This window comes from Macaca nemestrina, chromosome 17 (genome assembly GCF_043159975.1).
Source record: "Macaca nemestrina isolate mMacNem1 chromosome 17, mMacNem.hap1, whole genome shotgun sequence".
Taxonomy (NCBI): domain Eukaryota; kingdom Metazoa; phylum Chordata; class Mammalia; order Primates; family Cercopithecidae; genus Macaca; species Macaca nemestrina.
Window position 1 is genome coordinate 35900935 of NC_092141.1, and position 18418 is coordinate 35919352.

The following is an 18418-nucleotide window of genomic DNA, read 5'->3' on the forward strand; positions in this document are numbered from 1 at the left end:
GGCTTTTGCTACCTGACTTTACTGGGGGGAACACCTACGGTGTGGGTTGGGGTCCTTCTGAACCTCAGAGTGGGGAGAGCTCTAGGGTAAGAGGCTGCCTGGTGGGCCCTGAGCCCCGGAGTGCATCGCCAGGTCTCCCAGGAGCATGGGGGTAGCATTTGCAGAGGCTGGGGGTCTTGTTCCCCTCACTCCCACCCATGCAGGAGGCACAGACTGAACGCTTAGTAAAATGTTTCATTCAGTACGTCTTGTTTTTCTGAGAGAGGCAACAGCAGAGGGTTGGGGGGCAGTGTGTGTGTATTTGTGATGAACCTAATTTCTCATGCCACTTCTCTCAAGATTTCTCCGCGGGGGCTGCCGCGAGGAAGCCGCCCTCGCCCCTGTCGCTGGAAAGAAGGAAGAGAACTCTCTACCACAGACCTCTGTGGGTGTAACTGGGTCCGGCTCTGCAGCAAACGGGATGTGTATGTGTCTGCAGAACTGGGGTGACGCCCATCTGGTTTACCACTCAGGGTGATGGAAACCAGTGAGCTGATTAGGAGAAGCGCTGTCATTTTCCCCAGCCTGGGGGGACCCATCAAATCGCCACCCATCTGAGGTCAAGCTCAGGCTCCAATGTCCCCAAGCATCGCGTAAATACTAAGCACTTTCCCTGCCCTGGGCAGAGGACAAAGGGGCACACCACCTCGCCGTGCAGCACCATTGCTGGTCCCCCCCCAGACCTCCCTAGGCCAGTTCCAGCCGAGTCCCAGACGAGGCGCGCCGTCCAGCTTCCGCCGGACCGACATGGGTCTCCCCTGTGATCCAAGAGTTACGGTCTCCCGCGAGGGGCGGAGTTCCCCTCCCAGTCCCGCCCCCGGCCCCAGCCCAAGAGGGCGGGGTCCGGGACCAATAGCTGGGGCGGGGCCGAGCTTGTGCTCCCCGCCCCGCTCCGCCTGCCTGGCGCGCCGGGCTAGTCCGTGCCGTCCACCAGCTCGCACAGCATGTTCTCCAGAGCCGTGATGCGCTGCTCCTGGGCCTGCACCCGCTCGCGGAGGGCCTTGATCTCCTCCAGCAGCGTCTCCAAGGTGTGCTGCTGCTGGGGCGGAGGACGGAGAGGCCGTGTCGTATAGGGGCGGTAGGGGGAGATGTAGATTGGGCCAGGGTGCAGCAGGGTCGATCTTACCGACAAGGGGGCGTCGCTGGATGACTGGCTGCGGCGGGGGACGGAGGGCGGGCGCACGTCCAGGATGTTGCGCTTCGTGACCCGGAGCTCGCGGTGCTTCGGAGGCACGTAGCCGTCCCTCAGCGAAATGAGCACCGGATCGGCGTCCTGACCGGATAGCCATTCGTCCGCTTCTAGGGCCGGCTCCGGGCCCGGCGTATCCGGGTACAAATCGTCCTGGAACAGGTCTGACTGCGGGGGTGGGTGGGACAGGGGGACCTGCGTGAGAGGGGTGCGGGGCCTGCTCCGCTCCCTTCCGCCTAGTAGCCCTGCCCAACCCTTCTCCCGGCCCCTCACCTTGCGGGGCACAGTCATGATGATAGGTTCACACTTTCTTTCGTGTAGCTTGTAGAACCTATAAGGGAGCAGGGTTCAGCACCCCCGCAGACTTCCACGTCCTTAACTTCTCCTGTCTAAGACCAAGGGGGTTGGAGGCCAACACTTGCTGAGCGCCTACCATGCATATTGCACATTACACACATTATTGGTTCTATAGTAAAAGACTGAAGTTGAGAATGTAAGGCTAGTGAGCAGTGGGTCTGGCACTGAAACAGAACTGTCTTATCCCCCTGTCCCCCTTTTCCAAAGCACTGCATTACTGGGGAAGCCCCGTGGCTAGGACCCGACATGAGTAGGGGACAGAGGCGGGCAGGTGTTCGGGAGGGGCCAAGGCCGCTGACCGGGCGATCTCACACTTGCTGACATCCAGTCCCCTTTTGGGCATGAAACCCATGCCCCGCTGCGGCTCTTTGCTGCTGAACGTGTTCAGGTAGTGCACGAAAGGCGGCTCGTCGGTAATCTCAAAGTACCGAATGCTGCTGTCGCCCTGCAAAACCAGTCGGTTCAGGGGCGCGCCCGGACAAGGCCCTCCATATCTCCATCCAGCCCCGTGTTCTCCCTGCCCGGCCGTGAGCACCTTGCCACACAGGTAGACGATGCTGGAGTCGGGATCGTAAAAGGGCAATAGGACCCCGTTGCTTGTGTCCATCTCCTGCAGTGCCACTGGCTCCTCGAAGTTGTTCTGCCCGAGTACAGGAGGCGTGACCAGCCCTGCCCCACCCTCCCGTGCTACTTCGGGACCCCCAGAAGCCCCTTTACGCTTCCTGGCCTTCCCAGACCGTATGCCCCAAACCTCTAGTGACCAGAGTTGCAGGCCCCTCCCCTGGGCACGTCTCTCCTCCTCCCCTGCGCACATCGCTCCTCCTCCCGGGCACATATACCCGCTGCGCGCCGCATGCAGTCACAGCAAACCACCCCCAGGGACTCGGCATCACCAGGTGGGGGCGCCAGCGCAGGATCCTTCACGCGACGCAGCAAAACTGGGCAGAGGGGTGGGTGTGAGAATGGCAGGCGCTGCAGAGGTGGCAGCAGCCTTCAGTCCTGTCCAGGTGGGCATGCCCTGCGGGTGGGGGGCGCCTGGCCACTCTCCCGTGATGCCAGTCCCCGGGGCACACACCCCAAGCCTCCAGCTGCGTTACCGGGTCCCACAGGCCCAGCTCTCGCTGGCTCATGCGGGTGAAGCCGGTGGTGAAGATATGGCCCTGTCGCGTGAAGACGGCCCGCATGGGCCTCATCCCCTCGTGGGCCGCAAACCTCTCCTGGGGGGAGGGGGAGACAGGGAGGGACATCACCCAGCCGCCTGCTCTGAGCAGCATGGAGGGACGAGCAACCAGCTTGCTGACTTGGGTGTCCGGGGTGGAGGAGCGGAGGCGGGGAAGAGACAAAAGGGGCCTAAGCACTCAGCTTCCTGCGGGGCCACGGCTGGCCCCTGACCTGGAGAGCATCCGCGCCTGGAGAGAGCAGGAGGCACGCGGCTCTCAGCCGATCCCGAACCCTTAAGCGCGCTCAAAGGCCGATCCCTAGAGCAGGGGTGTCTGCTGGCTCCCCGGAGTCGCAGCGAGGCTTTTCCTGAACGGGGAGCTCCCCGCTCAGCTCGGGCCTCTTGGGCGCCAGCCACAGCCAGGGAAGGCGCTCCCGGCGGACCCAGCGAAGGAGCGAGCTAGCGCGCCCGGCGCGGCCTGGCCTACCGGGTCCCAGAGCGCGAGCTGCCGCTCACTCATCCTGCTGAAGCCGGTGCTGAGCAGCTTCCCGTCTGCGGTGGACAGCCCGCAGCGGGCGGGCGCCCTCGTGAGGCCGGGCTCTCTCCTGCTCGCGGGGTTAGTGGGTTAGAGCGCCCGCGCGCCCGCCCGACCGCGCTCGGCGCTTGTGCTCCACGCAGACATGCAAGCTGCCCACGCACCCGCACCCCAGGTTAGACTGAGGCCGGCGAGGCCAGGGCCTCAGCCCACCCAGGGCACCCGGCTGGGATAAGCAACATGCGAGGGTTGCCCCCCATCCCCCGCCCAGCGGGTCCACAAGGAGAAAGGGCCAGCCCTCGAGCCAGTGTCAGGCCCCAGACCCTGGAAGATGCGTCTGGGTGCCGGCTGAGAGGAGAGGGGTCCGGGAGCTCAGGTTTCATGCAGGTTCTGGTGGGAGGGTGGAGTTTCCAGCTTCTCCCCTCCTCAATCCCAAAGCGAGGAGCCCTTCTCTGAGCTTCTGAGATGCAAGGGAGGGGAGGGAACAGGAGCCGGGCAGAGAATTGCAGGCTGGGGGCTTACTTAGGGCAGAGACCTGTGGTTGCAGAGACGGGGGAAGAGGGCTAGTCTCTGGAGCAGGGATGTGACAGGTGAAAGCCAGGACCAGGGGCTCTGATAATGGTGGGTACAAGGTGCTGACAGCTGGCCACTGGTCAGGGGATGCTGGGGAGTGGCTAGGCCAGGCACTCACCGCCACCACTTGGCCTTTTCTGGGGTCAATGATGCGCAAGGTCTTGTCCTTGCAGGTGGTGGCTAGCAGGCTACCGTTGCTGTTCCAGCACACACTGTGGATGACGTCTGGGTGCATATCATCCAGGCTCAGCAGCACCTCCCCGGTGCCCACATTCCAGATGATGATCATATTGTCACCACCTGCCCAGAGTGGCCAGGCATGGTCACCTGGGTCCCGCCTTTGCCGCCACCCACCCATCTATGGGGGAACCCTCCCTTGCCCCCAGACCTGCACTGAGCAGGACATTCCTGGCAGTAGGGTGCCAGGAGAGGATGCCCACACGCTTGGAGTGGCCCTCAAGTGTGATGATAGGTTCCGTAATGTTGCGCATGGGGGTATAGTCTGGAATCTGCCACACCTGGGTAGGAAGAAAAGGCATATGGTAGGTGGAATGAGGAGCCACCCTGTGCTTCCCTGCCGGCTCTCTTGAGTGGTAAGGGTGAAATGCAGGGCAAGATGTGCTGGCGCATGCTGAGAGCCAGGAGGGGGCACTGCCAGCTCTCCAGAGACCTCCCATTCACTCCAGCAGGGAGACTTCAGAGCGCTGCCCTGCTGCTCTGCAGGCACCACGTTGGCCATGGCTATAATTAGTCCTAAGCAGTGCATCCTGGGAAGGGGTAGGCATGTAGCTAAAAATAGTCTGGGAGCTGGGCAGGGCAGGGCTCTGGGACCAAGCACCTCCCTTATTACCACCCTTAGCACCTTCCCCAGCACAGGTGAGGCAGCCTTCCCTGCTCCCCTGCTCAACTGCCCAGCAGTAGCCCCCTGGCTCCTACCATGATGGTGGTGTCGTCTGAGGCACTGGCGATGACATTGTCATTGTGTGGACACCAGTCAATATCCAGCACAGGGGCAGTGTGCCCAGTGACCAGTGGGTAGTTCTTATCCACTCGCCCTGTCTGAGGGGTTGGAGAGGAAGATGTGGGGCTACTCTCCTATGTGGTTTTTAGGGGGTGGGTAGCAGATCTGCTTACACCTCAATTCCCTATTATCTATTTTCTTTTTGCAGATCCCTCTCCACATTTCTAACACCATCCAGTCCACTTGCTGCACTTTACTGAAGGCAGAGTTGAAACAGTTTAATATTAGGGACTCTGACACAGAGAGGTAAGATGGCCTCACCAAGGACACACAACAAGATACTCATAGAGCTGAGATTTGAACTTTCCAGTCCAGTGCGCTTCCAAAGACACCTACTTGGAGGAGGCTGTTCTTCAGCCCGTTCTCCTATTGAAATGTCTGTGGGATTCTCCTGGTGGAAGAGGTCAAGGTAAGGTAATAGTGTAGTGCTGGACAGCCCTTTGCTGGCCTCCCTTGGCAGATCTCTTCCTTGTGGACCACTTTCACCTTGGAACCACAAGCAGCAAGCATTCCTGGTGCCTACTATCGCCAAATGGGAGTTGGGGGCCCACCTATTTTTTGGTCTTCACAGGCTGCTTGTGGGGGTTCTGAGACTTCTGCAGGGACAGGCACTAGTCCAGACCAGGCAGCGGGGGAGAGGGTGGCTATGTGGTACTGAAAGAGCAGACATATTGGGGGAGGAGGCAGCTCCAGCTGAAATTTGAGCCCTGAGGCCTGTGTCCCAGGATGGTGTCTGCATTGTCTAGGGTGAGTCACTGGCTTTGTCAGGCCTCTTCCTGACCCTGCCCCCTGTGGAGCCTCCCCTAACAAGGTGCAGGGGCCAGAATCCAGGTCAGGGTCATACCTTGGGGGTGGCGGGGAGTCATCCTTGGGATGTGGATGGCCAAGGGGCTTAAGGTTATGAAGCTAACATGGCAGTCATTGCCTGGTCCCCATCCTAAGGGTAAGGAGGGCTCTGGCCTCATGTATCATGTTCCCCTTCCTTTCCCTTCCCTTTCTTTCTATTTCATTGCAACAGCCCTTGGAGGTAGCCAGGGACTCTTTGGATAGAGCCTGACCCTGTCCTCAGTTTGCTGCTCTGAGATGTGACTTAATCAAATGGTCATCTTGGGCTAGGGAGGAGGTTTTCCACACCCAAAACATGAGGGGATGCGGCATTAGGAGAGGCAGTGATGGAATCTGGCCAGGCTTGGCTGTGCTGTGTCCCAACCATCTCCATCACCCGGCTCCCCTCCTGGTCCCTGCTGGGAATGGGGTGGTGCGTGGAGAGGTGGGAGGGCTAGGGAGTGGGAGTAGGCCACCCTGATGTTAGGGTGGGGTGGGGTGGCCTCCCCTCTGGTCCTTGAGGGCTTGGGGAATAGGGAGGAGACAATCCACACAGACACTTCTCCTGACTGTGGAATGCAACTAGGTGAGAACACAGGCTGCCTTGGGAGTTCCCAGGGGCCCCAGCCAGTGTCTTCCCACTTGCTTCCTTTCCCTGGTCTCTCACCTTGGCCAGAGGCAGGACGATGAAGGCACCGCCGCCTCCAGCCTCCACAATAATGGCCAGGAATTTGGGGTTGACGGCACAGAAGGAGCTGTCCCATGTGACCTTGGACACACGGATATCCTCATAGGCCTGGTCGGCCTTTGCTGCCTGCCCAAACACATGGCGGAACTTGCTTTGCCGAACCACACGTCTGCTCATAGCTGCGGGCAGAGAGGTAGGATCTCAGTGCCCAGAAATGCCTTTGGTCCTTAGTCCTGTGAGCTGTGGGAGGGAGGAGGAGTGGGGGGGGGGTGGCTGATGAGAAGGGTTATGTGGTCAGGAGTCCGGTATAAGTCCATATAGTGTCTGGTCCTAGAAGCAGGGAGCTTTCTTCAAGGTGGTCAGAGTATGGGAAAGTTATTTTGCTGTGTAAAATGCTGTTTACAGTAAGGGGCTAGGATTTGGGGCCTGACTTCTCCATAGAGACCCAGGCTGAGGGGATTGTGGAGCCTAACGGACTGAAAGCTTTCTGGACGTTGGAATGTTTTTAGGAGGAGCCTCAACGCCACATTGCCCGCCTCCATCCCCCACCCCCCACCCCCGCTCCTACAGTCTTGATGAGCATCTCTTCACGGAAGTGATTGTAGCTCCCAGAGGCACCCTGTCCAGAAGCAGAGGCCTTGACCATTGGATCTTGGCTTAAAGCCAGGTATGGGGCCAGGACTGCACCACCACAGGATCCCGAACTTGCAACTCTGGAATAGTTCAGGCAGATGGGGTTTTGCCTTTTTCTAAAAATTTGCCAAAGGGGAAGTTCCTCCTGTCCGCCAACCTGAGTCCTTTCTGCTAGTGTTTTCATCCTATGCCTTGTGGGTGGACGGGTGGCAGCACAGAGTGAGGTGGGTCCCTCTTCTCCCACTCCTCTCTGCACTGGCTTCTCCAGGGAGCCCTGATCATGGTCTTCCGGCTTTTGCCTACCATACGCTTGTCCGGTTTCTCCTCTGGGTCCCCTGCCCTGGCTGGGCCTTCTTCCTAGTGAACTCTTCTGGGGGGGGATCCTCAACCCCATCCTCCACCCCTGCCCCCTCCGCGGCCAGGCCAGATTTGCAGGGATGGGGAGGGTGTGGTGCCTTTTCTCCAGCTAGGGCCTCTCTAGATGACACACTGAGTACTCCCAAAGCCCCAGCCAGTAGCTCCTGCCCCACCCCAGCCCCAGCATCCGCGTGCCCTTCAAGGCACGTCTGCGGCCCCGAGCCTGAGGCCCGGCCTCCCCGCACCCTTCTCCAGCCTCCTGCCCCAGCACTGCGTTCTTGCGAGACGAGGTGTCTGCGCCCTCCGGGAGCGCTGGCCAAATATAGACACCACGTCCTCCCCGCCCGAAACCGAATTTGGCGGCGCGGGGGGAGGGGGCGCAGACCTCTGCCCCTCAGGGACCCCGCCCGCTCCGCCGGCTGCGGTGGCGGCCGCGTGTGGGGGGCTGGGTACCTGGTCCTGAGCGGGCGGCGCGGGGCGCTCACGCTGCGAATCCTCTGCGGAGGGGGCCCGAGTGCGTAGGGGGCCGAAGAAGTCGTCAGAGCGAAGGAGCCGGCTCTCCGGGTGTCCGTAGTATCTGGGACCCGGGTGTCCGGCTCCACACTCAGGCCGCTGCCTGCGGCTCTCCAGGGCCCGGCGCCGCTGCAACCCCAGCTGCTGCTGCCATCAACCTGAGGGGGTGGGGACTAGCTTAGGGGCGGGACCAGAACCAAAGTTGCCCCGCCCCCTCTAGCGGCGGGAAAGTCGAGCGCCCCCGACCGCGCTCCGAGCTTCCGCTGGCCTCGGAAAAGCATCAAAAGTAAGTGTGCCGCTGTGTGCTGGGTACGCACGCTCTTTCCCTCCCTCCGTGACTCCCGGGTAAGCTGGGGAGGCTCGGGTTCGCAGACCCAGAGCAGGACGCTTGGAGAGGGAACCGGCGAGGGGGCGTGCTCCCCTAGAGCCGGCAGCCGTGCGAGATCAGGTGCCTCCGCCCGCATTCCAGCCGCAATCGCGCTCCCAATTTAGCTGTCCCGACCGGCCGGGACTGCGGGACTGCACGTCCAGGCGTCCCTGGGGGAAAGAGGCCCTAGAGGATGAGGTCCCAGGCTGATCTAGGGCAAGTGCGAGGGCACCCGACACCGGGCTGCGAATGTTATTGTTATGAATAGCAATAGCGATCATTTGAGAAACCTAAAATGCTGGCTGTGTGCTAGGCATTTCACCCCATTAGAGGGGATTCCATGGACCAGGGCAGGAAGCAGCTGAAAGACCAAGGAGAGGACCGAGTGTAAAGTGAATCCACCTTGACACTCCCTCCCCTCCAGATGCCGGGGGAAGAGGCTGGCACAGGTCTCTAGTCACATTTTAGGGGTCAGAGAAGCCAGCCCAGAGGCCAGACTCCTAATGTTTTCTGGGCCTTGTTTGAATTGGTGCCCAACTGTGTTCCAGGTTAACTTCCCCCATATCCCCCAATATCCACAGAACTGAATGCTGACCGAGGTCAAGGAGATTAAAGATAAACTAATCAAAATACAGCCAGTGAAGACCAACCAGTCCCGTAGCTCCAGTCTACCCAGTGTCTTCACATTGTCTGGATTTCTTCCCTTGGATCATAGGGGCATCTGGGACCAGTTATTCCTTCCCACTCTCCAGGGCACACCTGGGAGCGAGTGAATGGAACACAGCGTTCCGGAGGGCAGATACCAGCACTGGGGAGAAAGGGGAGGGAAGGTGGTAGAAACCATGAAGGGCCCCACAAGGCTCCTTTGTTTCTCAGGAAGAGTCCAGTTGTAGGGACAGACTCAAATCAAGAGCCAGTGGCTTGTAGGGGAACAGAATAAAAAACCGTTACGAGTGCTCCAGAAATAACTCCTGGCATAGGGGTGCGGGGGCAGGGTATGAGGGTACATGAGTCATCTCTCTTTTACCTAAAGATTCCAGGCACATGATTAGGAGGAAAATACCTGAGTGACTCAGTTGCTCCTTTACAACAATAACCCATGCTTATGTGCTAGGCACTGGCACTGTTCTAAGGGCTTTATACGTATTAATTTCATACTCTTAACAATCCTCTAGGCTGGTCGCAGGTGGCTAATGCCTGTACTCCCAGCACTTCGGGAGGCTGAGGCAGGTGGATTACCTGAGGTCAGGAGTTTGAGACCAGCCTGGCCAACATGGCAAAACCCCATCTCTACTAAAAATACAAAAATTAGCCAGGTGTGGTGGTGCACACCTGTAATCCCAGCTACTCAGGAGGCTGAGACACAAGAATTGCTTGAACTTGGGAGGCGGAGGTTGCAGTGAGCTGAGATCGTGCCACTGCACTCCAGCCTGGGTGACAGAGTGAGACTCTGTCTCAAAACACACACACACACACACAAACAAAAAACAATCCTCTAAGGTGGGTACTGTTATTATCCCTATTTAACAGTTGAGGAAATTGAGCCACAAAGAGGTTAGGTGACTTACCCATCACAACCTCAACAGGTAGTTGATGTAGCTATGATTCTTATCCACGTGGTCTGGCATCTGGTCCATGCCTTTCAACAGCACGCATTTCTATCTGTCCCTGAAGGACAGTGCCACTTTATCTCACAAGTGCTGGGCTAAAGCGTAACAGAGTTTATACTGTGTGGCACAGAAGGAAGGATACCTGGAATGAATTAAAAAACTGGTTCCAGTCCTGGCTCAATCGCCATATTTTTACAGCTCTCTAAACAGGATTGGGTCAGATTCTTTCCAACTCTGCGCCACTCCTTAGCAGAGTAGGGATTTTATGTGCTGCCTCCTCTGAAATGGCGTTTCCCCTACCCCACCCTCCTTCTCTTTAAAGAGAACAAGAGACTCCCTTCTAGAGGGAAGGGCTTGGGACTAGGAAGCAGGAATCCTTCAATGCATGCTCCCTTCGGTTCCATCATCTAGGAAGGGTGGTGCTTTCTGAGTACAGGGATTCAGATATTTGCTTGGGCCTGGCGTAGCTCAGCCCTGCCCTCTAGCCTTCTTCTGGCTGCCAAGGCCTGGCAGAGCTGTGAGTGGGCAGAGTTAAGGCAAGAAGAACCAATCAAGGAAAGGAGCTACTTGAGCTTCGTGCCTCCCTTTTGAACTGTTATCTCTGAACGGCAATCCATAGAAGACAGTCATGGATTTCATCTTTTAGGAAGCCATTTTCTGGATGAGGTAGCTGGCAACTTAGCCATGATTTGGTCCATCTGCTTTGGCTAGAAAACCAAGACTGAGCTTATCTAGATTGGTCAGGGATCCCAGGGTGAAAGACCTTACCTTCACCATCATGCACTCCAGCTAAAGACCAGCACTGTGCCCCTCCCACTTGATATGGATGATTCAGAATGAAGCAGGCTGACTTTAGTTCAAAGCAGTTTTTTCTCTTTTGGTGGGGGAGCGGGGGGAACTTCAGCAAATTTTGTTAGCAATTGGGAACTGGAAACTGAGCTCTTCCTAGATGATAGCCCTGCCTTGTATGTGATGAATGGCACCACTAATATCTCAAGATGTTCATGTCCCATTTCTAGAAATTTTTCAGTGGGCTGAGGTGTTTCATTTATTTTTGGGGGCTCAGCTCTCTCTTCAGGGTGACATGATTGGGATCAATCATTGAAAACTACTGCTGTTCACTGTGTTTCTTCTTCTGACCCTCCCTCCTTCTCCAGCACCCCCCTCCTTTATTGCATCTGATGAAGTAAGTACACGTTTCATCTTCAAAATAAAAATTTATTCAATCTGTAACAAGAACATTGAATCTGCACATTTGCGCACAAGTTCACATTTAAAAACAGCGGAGCACATCAGTAATAAAAAAATCTATGATACAAGTGGAACATCCCAACCACCAGGAAGATTAAGGAAGGAGATGAGACCACTCTATATTCTGCTTCAAATGCCTCAAAAAGGTCCCAGAGATTCCAGGGAGCACCTGCTTTAATAAAATGTGAGCATAAAAGTTTGGGGTGGCTTGGGGCAAAGGTAACAGTCAGAAGGAGTCTTCTGGACTTGTTTTCCATGTTAGAACAAGTCCTGCAAAACAAAGCAGAAAGAAAAAAAAGAAAAGAAAAGAAAAGAAAAGGCACCTTTAGATATGCCAAGCAAACCAAAACCCAACAAAACGTAAAATTCAAACATTTCCCTGTGGGCTTACAAGCACTTCAGGGCCAGTTACCCAGGTTTTAGTTTGGGTATTAGCTCTGCACGTGTACACAGGACGCTGCCACCAGCATTGCTTTGAGGACACAGATGGCAGCACCAGTCAAATGCCTCTTAGGGGATCTTCAAGCTGATTAAGGATGATTCCAGTTTAGAAATCCTATCCTAGATCTCTGGGGCACTGAGAAAATGAGGCTGGTTATCTTCTCATAGCAGGAACCAGGGCTAGTCACCCTCCATTTCCAGGCTGGAAAAGTACAGAAGCACCTTGCAATAGCTTTTCATGGCGTCAAGGGACCCCACACCCTGGGAGAAGGGTTAGGAGTGTGCAGCTTCCTGCTTTGGTGGCAGGCCTTTTCCTAATATGGGTGTCAGAGGAGTTGAGACAGCAAATATGCTTGTGTCTAAAACATGCCTTGATCTTTTAGTTAGGAAGGGAAAACAAAGTCCAAGATGCTTTTAAGTTGGATTGATGCTGAAACAGCTAAAATTTCATCTTATCCACCATCAAAAGCAAAACAAAATTAAACAAAATGACACTAGCCATTCACCATTACAACCATCACTATAAAACACACCATCACTGAGGAAATGACAACTATTTCCATAGAGAGTGCTGGATGGGAGGGCAGGACATAGATGGAAGTCAGCTTCAGGGTATACCCACTTATTCACAAGGGCTGACCATGATGGCACTGCTCTGCATGAGGACTCACAGGACAGCTAGGGCACTGATGCCTGCAGGACTATGTGGCCGACAGGATGATGCACATTTTAATATTCAAAATGTAAACAAAGCATCCACAAATAGTCCAAAAAAGCCAAAGAATGGCTTTATTTAAAAATTTTTAAATGCCCTTAAAAGTGACTTTTTGCATAATGTGTTCTTAAAAAAAGAACTCTCACAAAAACATTTTTACCAAACATGCCTAGATCGCTTCAGAACTGAAATCCTCAGATGAAACAGGTGAACACTTCTGTGACCTGCTACATCTCAGAAGCTTCTCATAGGAAGCTTTGGGTTTACCCAACAGCATCTGTCTGGGGCCTGTGAGCAGGGGGCTCAAAGCCTGGGGCACTGAGATCTTCAGGCTGTCCTTGGAGCTCTGGGTAGTTAGAAAATTAGAAAGAGGAACTATCAGTAGGGATAAAGACAGAATCAAGAAATCCATAACCCTGTCTCAAGCCTCCTCAGAACCAGGAAAATACTAAAGATCCTGAAGAGACTGAGATGATAGGAATGATCCCAAACATTTAGAATCTGAAAGGCAACTAAAATTAGGAGAGATGAGTATTACAGTACTATAGTACCACATGTCTACTAGAGTATCCATTACTCCTGGGTGTTTCCAAAAATCAAGAAAGGTTGGGGTTTCCCTTTCTACTGACCAGGTTCAGCTCAAGTTCTGTATGCTTCTGGAGCTTTTACCCCATGCATCAAAACATCAACTCTTTTTACATATGTACATATGTGTACACATGCACACACACTCCTCCAAAATAAGTGAGAGTCTATTGGTGGTTGAGAGAAAGAGAAAGAGAGAGAGAGAGAGGTAGACACTGGGCAAGAGTCAAAGTGTTTCCTATTCATCTTTGCCAGTCTATCTGCTCTTTCAGGTCTGGGCTTTCCATGCACAGAAGAAAAGGGAAAGAGGCCACTGGAGATTATAAAAGAGTCTGAAGAGAAGACAGTCTGCAAAGTCCTTAACAGTTCATTACGCACCTCCCCTGGACACTGCTCAGCTGTGTAAATAACCCAGGAACACCCAATTCTGGGAGTCTGAAAAGGCTGGCAAACACTCCTTGGCATGGCTGAATTACAGACACTCTGTAGAAGATGTTTATTAGGCAGGTAAATTAAACGATAAAAAAAAATGTAATTATAAAAAGGCAGAAAGACTTTCCTTTGCTCTTAAAAAAATTTTTTCCCCACAGCATTAGTGGGTTTTGTCCCATCTTTGTTGTTATTTAATGCAATGAGTGAACATTAAACACAGTGGAGGGGAGAAGAGGGAAAAGTCCAAAACTCTGGTCCTGCTTGTACCTCTTAGTGTGTGGGATGTCATCATGGTAAGGGGTTACCATGAGTGGATGCCACTCTCTGAACTTCCAGGCAAATCCTCTCCCCACTCTGCCACAATTTCCTGCCCTTCCCCATCATATTGGTGGTGGAACTGCTTCAAGAAGGCAGGGCATTCTAGATGGAAGAGCCCTGGAAATCCATAACCCTGTCTCAAGCCTCTTCACATTAGTTCATACCACCTAACAAAACACTTTACAACACACAAATATCCAGGAATCACAAAACTGTGTGGATGATATACTTGAACATTCAAGGAAACTACTGAGCAACAGCACAGGATACACATAATCACTACACCATAAAGATGCTTTTAGCAAGTGGTTTCTGTCCAACCCGCCTCCTGACAGGGATGTCAGACCCAACCTCGGCTTCCACACAACTTCACAGCTCCTCTTAAGCCCCAGTGGCCCCGTCTACCTTTTCTGCATCTTTTGGGTTACCCTGCCATCTGCCCCCACCAAACTCTGGCCTCTGACATCACGCTGACAGTCTGTGCATTTGTATTTTCCTCTTCAGTGTTGTGACGAGCCAAAAACCTGTCTCCAGTCTGTACTCAGTCAATCCTCAGTAATGTGGACATCAACGAAAGCTAACAGAAAGCAAATCTGCAAGCCTCTTCAGTTTTAGTGAGCTGCAGAGGTGTTTCATGCTAGACTAAATCTGTCTTCTGTAAGAAGCTACAAGAGGCTTGCTTATGGCAGGTGCTGCTGCGTTAAGGATCTCCACAACAGTAGCAAAGCGACAGCATCCTAAATGGAGTCACTGTGGGCACCTGCCCCTGGCTGAGGCCTCCCTTGTGGCCTTCAGCCTCCACTAGAAGCTTCCACTCTGAGCAACTCACGTATACTTCCTGGTTGTGGTTGAGATACTGGCAAACAATGTTCTGGGATTTCAGTCTCAGAAAGAAATCAGCTTTCAGTCACGCTGTAACCTAATGGGAGCCTTTAGGGGTGTCTCTGAGGAAGAAGTTACTAATGCATAATTTGGCAGGAGCTGGTGATTAGAAGTCTCCATTTAAACAACTACAACCACCATCAACATACTGTACAGATTCCTATCAACACCCAACAGTTTTATTTCTGGTGTCTGTGTGTTTTCCAGTTGCAACTCTACTCCTTCTTAAAAAGAATAAATCAAAAATACCCTACATAATGAACAAGACACTGTAAGACAGTGACAATATTATGTACATAAATACTGTGTACAAACTTTAGAGAAATGACAAACCTTCCAGGAAAAGGAAAAAAAGTGTTAACAGTGATAATACCGAAAATAAAATATTGCATTCAATGGATGTTAAACATATGTAATGTTAACAATTCAAATATAATCTATGAAATTAAAAAAAATAGGCAGCATGGGGACAACAGCATGGGGAAGGAAAATAAACTGGAAGAAAATATGGCCATTAAACTCAGAAGGCCCAAAGAATTATTCAAGTAATGGAAGGGTTAAAACCCTACATATGTATTCATTTTACAAGAACACACTGACTTTCGATTGCTGCTTTTCAAACATGTCACTGTTGTTTTCAGTTGGGAGGACACTGCAGGCACATTTTTCTGGTAGGGAGAGCCAAGATGCCCATCTGTGTGGATCCACCAACCCAGCAGTTTCTGGGCAGCAGCCTCTCCACCCCCAACTTTATGTCTTCCTCCTCTTATCATGCTTTCCTCTACAGAAGACCACTTGGATTTGGGGTCCTGTTTTAATTTCAAAAATAATTTTCTTGGGGAAGAAACTATATGATAAATTTGCAGAGCTGGCCATTATCATGCCTTACTGTAATGATACACTCTGGAATACCGGAAGATCCTCTTTTAAAGCAAAGCGGAACCTGCCTCCTTCAGGAACTCTAAAGGGCTGCGGCTGGACAAAGGCTGAGAGCCCTTTGACTTCTGGCTGCCCTTTAGCCCATTGGATGCCTCAGGTCTGGAAACCAAACCATCATCACAAAGGCAGGGGAACATTTCCAATTCCCAGCTTTATCTCCAAATAATTTCCTCCGAATCTGTTTCCTTCCCTCAATCAAGGAACCATGCCTTTTCTCAGAGGGCAAAATGAGAGGCAGGTGGCAGCTGACTGAAAAACAGCAATTTGCCTTTGATAAAGGTGTTCTCTGAAAATGACTTTTTTGAGGTTTGATTTTTTTAAAATAAAAAATGATAAACGGTCTTGCCATCCAGATCAAGCTCTCTTTCCCCTTACATATACACACACATACACACTGAAAACCCAAACCCTGCATGCGCCAGAAACAGTAAAATGACCAAAATATTATAAAATTAACCAATAAAGTGCATGTTCCTTACATATTACACCTGCCCCTTTTACAAACATTTCTTCTAGAAAGTCACATGTGTAGGCTCAGAATCACATGGTATTATAGAAGGGGTTGGTTGTCCGTTTTTTGTCATTTGCCTTTTTCAGTCTCCTAAGGGGGTGAGTTCTGCCGTGTTGCTGACGGGGTGCCACGGCCAGCCCTGGAGCTGGGCATGCACACTGCAGTCCCTGGGTCTGTAGCATGGGAAGGCCTCCTTCAGAACTAGTCAATTCAGGTCCTGCCCTGGGAAGCAAACACTGCTGACTGGAACCAAATTCTTTGGCATACTGCACAAGGGGCCTCTCCACTGGCTTGCTCTGCACAATACACTCTGTTGTTGTGAGCTGTTCTACAAAATACTTGGTGGGCTCTGGGTTGTGGGGGGCACCTGGGTTTTCTAGGGACTCTTGGTCCTCCATGGCATGCATGCCTGAGTCTGTTCTGAGGAAAGGCTGAAGCAGTTTGAGATGAGGGGATTCACAGGAGGCAGGCTCCCTCTCTGGTAAGCAGTCTTTACAGAGGTCCAAGTAACCTAATTTGGCGAGAGAAGCTGAGCGCCTCATTTGGGATGGTTTGGTGAGCCCTGCCTGGAAAACCACTCGAGACTCGATTTCTTTAGCACGCTCCTTCACCACACCGGGGCTGTGGCTGAGACCCTTTATGTTTTCACTACTAGAGCTATGTGGTAGTCGACAGGCTACAGGCAATGGGTCCAGTTTCTCCTGTAACTCCCCAGTGTTGTCACCAAGTTTGCTAATTAAACTTAGGTCTGCGCTACTCAGCTGGGAGTCCTTATATGGCACCTCACTGCCACTGGAGAGAGGGCTGTCCTGACTTTCTTCCCAGCTAACCTGTTCTGCAGAGGGCTCATCTGTGGTGCTGCTCTGCTCTGTGAAGCCCTCCAGGTGAACCATAGTCTGGGGATGCAGGTAATCCAAACTGGCAGACATTAAGTGGGTTGTATGACTGACAAAAGGTGCCGCTGTCTCCAGGGCTGTTGACAGGCTGCTGCCTCTGTCTTCAGGGCTACTCAGCGTGGAGGTCGGGTGGTCAGTGGGCCTGTTGTGCTCAGGAGAGGAAGAATGAGGCGGAGGTAGCACTTGGGGGTGCAGAGAAACCTGGTTGGGGTCCAGAGTCCTGTTTAGATTTTCATCCAGTGTGCAGAGCACAGTGACAGATTTTTCCACGTTCACTTTCCTTAGTCCTTGCTCTCCGCTCTTCTCGCCGGTGGCTATTTCACTCCCTGGCCCAGTGTGATTGGGTGATGTAACTGTGTGGGTATACTCAATGATTTCTACCCTCTTGGGAAGGGGAAGAGGGACTGCCTGTGTCTCAGACTCCTGGTATGGAATCACAGTCCTCAGATCCTTCAGGACTCCTTCCTGCTGTGTTCCAGTATCCGACTCTGGGCCCTCCTGAGGAGCTGGCAAGTGGTCAAACCCCAGCACCTTGGGAGCTGGAACAGTGGCATTCTGCTCAGAATGGGACAGTGAGCCAGCCTCAGGCCCACTGTATTTCCCTTTGCCTTTGCTTATCTCTGGTTCCTTGGGGACAAATGAATGTTCTGGGGTGGCTTCGTCACTCTTCCCTTTTGGTGCCAGGTCTGCCACAGAAGAATCATTCTTTGAATTCTTACGAGTGGACAATGAGGTACATGTTGAGGCAGCACCATGATGCTCTTGCTCCTGCCGTAAGCGCTCTTCAAACTCCAAGGTGGCTCGCCTCACAGACCCAGGGTACCACTTGGCACCTGGGTGCATCCCTGAGCCCTGGAGCTCTTGTTCCCCCTCAGCTGGTTCCCCTTCTTCCAAGTCTGCTGTAGATGAGCATGTGGTTAGGCAGCCTTCTGGGTTGCACATCCCTGAGTCTTTGGCTAGTTCAGGCTGGGCTGTGCAGGAGCCCTCGTCTTGCTCCAGATGTCCAGGTTTGTTCTCTGGGGTCTGGGCCCTCTCAAAGAGCAGCTCATGGATGCTGTTCTTCTTTGGTGTATGGCACGGGTTGGATAAGATGTCTCCTTTCAGTTGAATCTGTCCAACTCCTTGACTGATGGACTCAATTTCAGTGACAATTTCTTTGACTGAAATTGCATTTTCCAAGTGAGACTGCATGAAGATGTCTGGGCTGACCAGTTCTGAAATTGCCTAGGAAGAGAAAGTAGTGAGAAGATTATGGCAAATTGTAGTCTAACTGAAAAGGCTTGATTTTCTGCTTATTAATCCTCTGATCCAGGACAACCTATCTGACTATGAGAATACCAATCACAGAGTTCCTGGGACCGTACTCTACCCATCTGTTTTGTCAGACTACAAGAAAAAACTGGATTCATCAAGGCTAGACATAAAATTTGTGATAGGTTGTGTTATTCTCTACTAAACTTTCTGTTCTGTTTACTCAAGAAGAATTCCAATCCAAAACTTTGATCCCAAATGAAAAGCAAATATTTTTGGAGTCTCCTATAATCTATATTTTCCTAAGACTATGAGCCTCCAGGATTCAGGC

The 18418-nt window shown here is 52.8% G+C and overlaps 2 protein-coding genes across 17 annotated transcripts in view; both read right to left on the reverse strand.

Annotated features, from left to right (window-relative positions):
- Position 1: 1 nt before the first annotated feature.
- On the reverse strand, positions 2-8047 carry LOC105476799 (coronin 6). 12 transcript variants are annotated; one of them, XM_071082614.1, is made up of 11 exons: positions 7830-8047; positions 6366-6565; positions 4789-4911; positions 4241-4370; positions 3971-4152; positions 2683-2802; positions 2121-2225; positions 1885-2030; positions 1502-1559; positions 1166-1396; positions 2-1075 (listed from the first exon to the last, which is right to left on the reverse strand). In XM_071082614.1, the coding sequence occupies exons 2-11, from the start codon at positions 6561-6563 to the stop codon at positions 953-955; spliced, it is 1416 nt and encodes a 471-aa protein (XP_070938715.1). In that variant the 5' UTR covers positions 6564-6565; positions 7830-8047; the 3' UTR covers positions 2-952. The 12 variants fall into 12 exon arrangements, with proteins under 12 accessions (XP_070938715.1, XP_011731313.1, XP_011731322.1 ...); XM_011733011.3 differs by having other exon boundaries at positions 2-1078; XM_011733020.3 differs by having other exon boundaries at positions 6366-6626.
- A 3023-nt stretch (positions 8048-11070) lies between these two features.
- The window catches only part of LOC105476767 (slingshot protein phosphatase 2), a 306278-nt gene continuing 298930 nt past the window's right edge, over positions 11071-18418 (reverse strand). For 3 of the 5 annotated variants that reach the window (XM_071082605.1, XM_071082606.1, XM_071082608.1), the window contains one exon: positions 14637-18060. In XM_071082605.1, coding sequence (XP_070938706.1) covers positions 15970-18060 — 2091 coding nt within the window. In that variant the 3' untranslated portion in view covers positions 14637-15969. Of the gene's footprint in view, positions 18061-18418 lie in introns of all 5 variants that reach the window. The other 2 variants (XM_071082607.1, XM_071082604.1) reach the window with 1 other exon arrangement.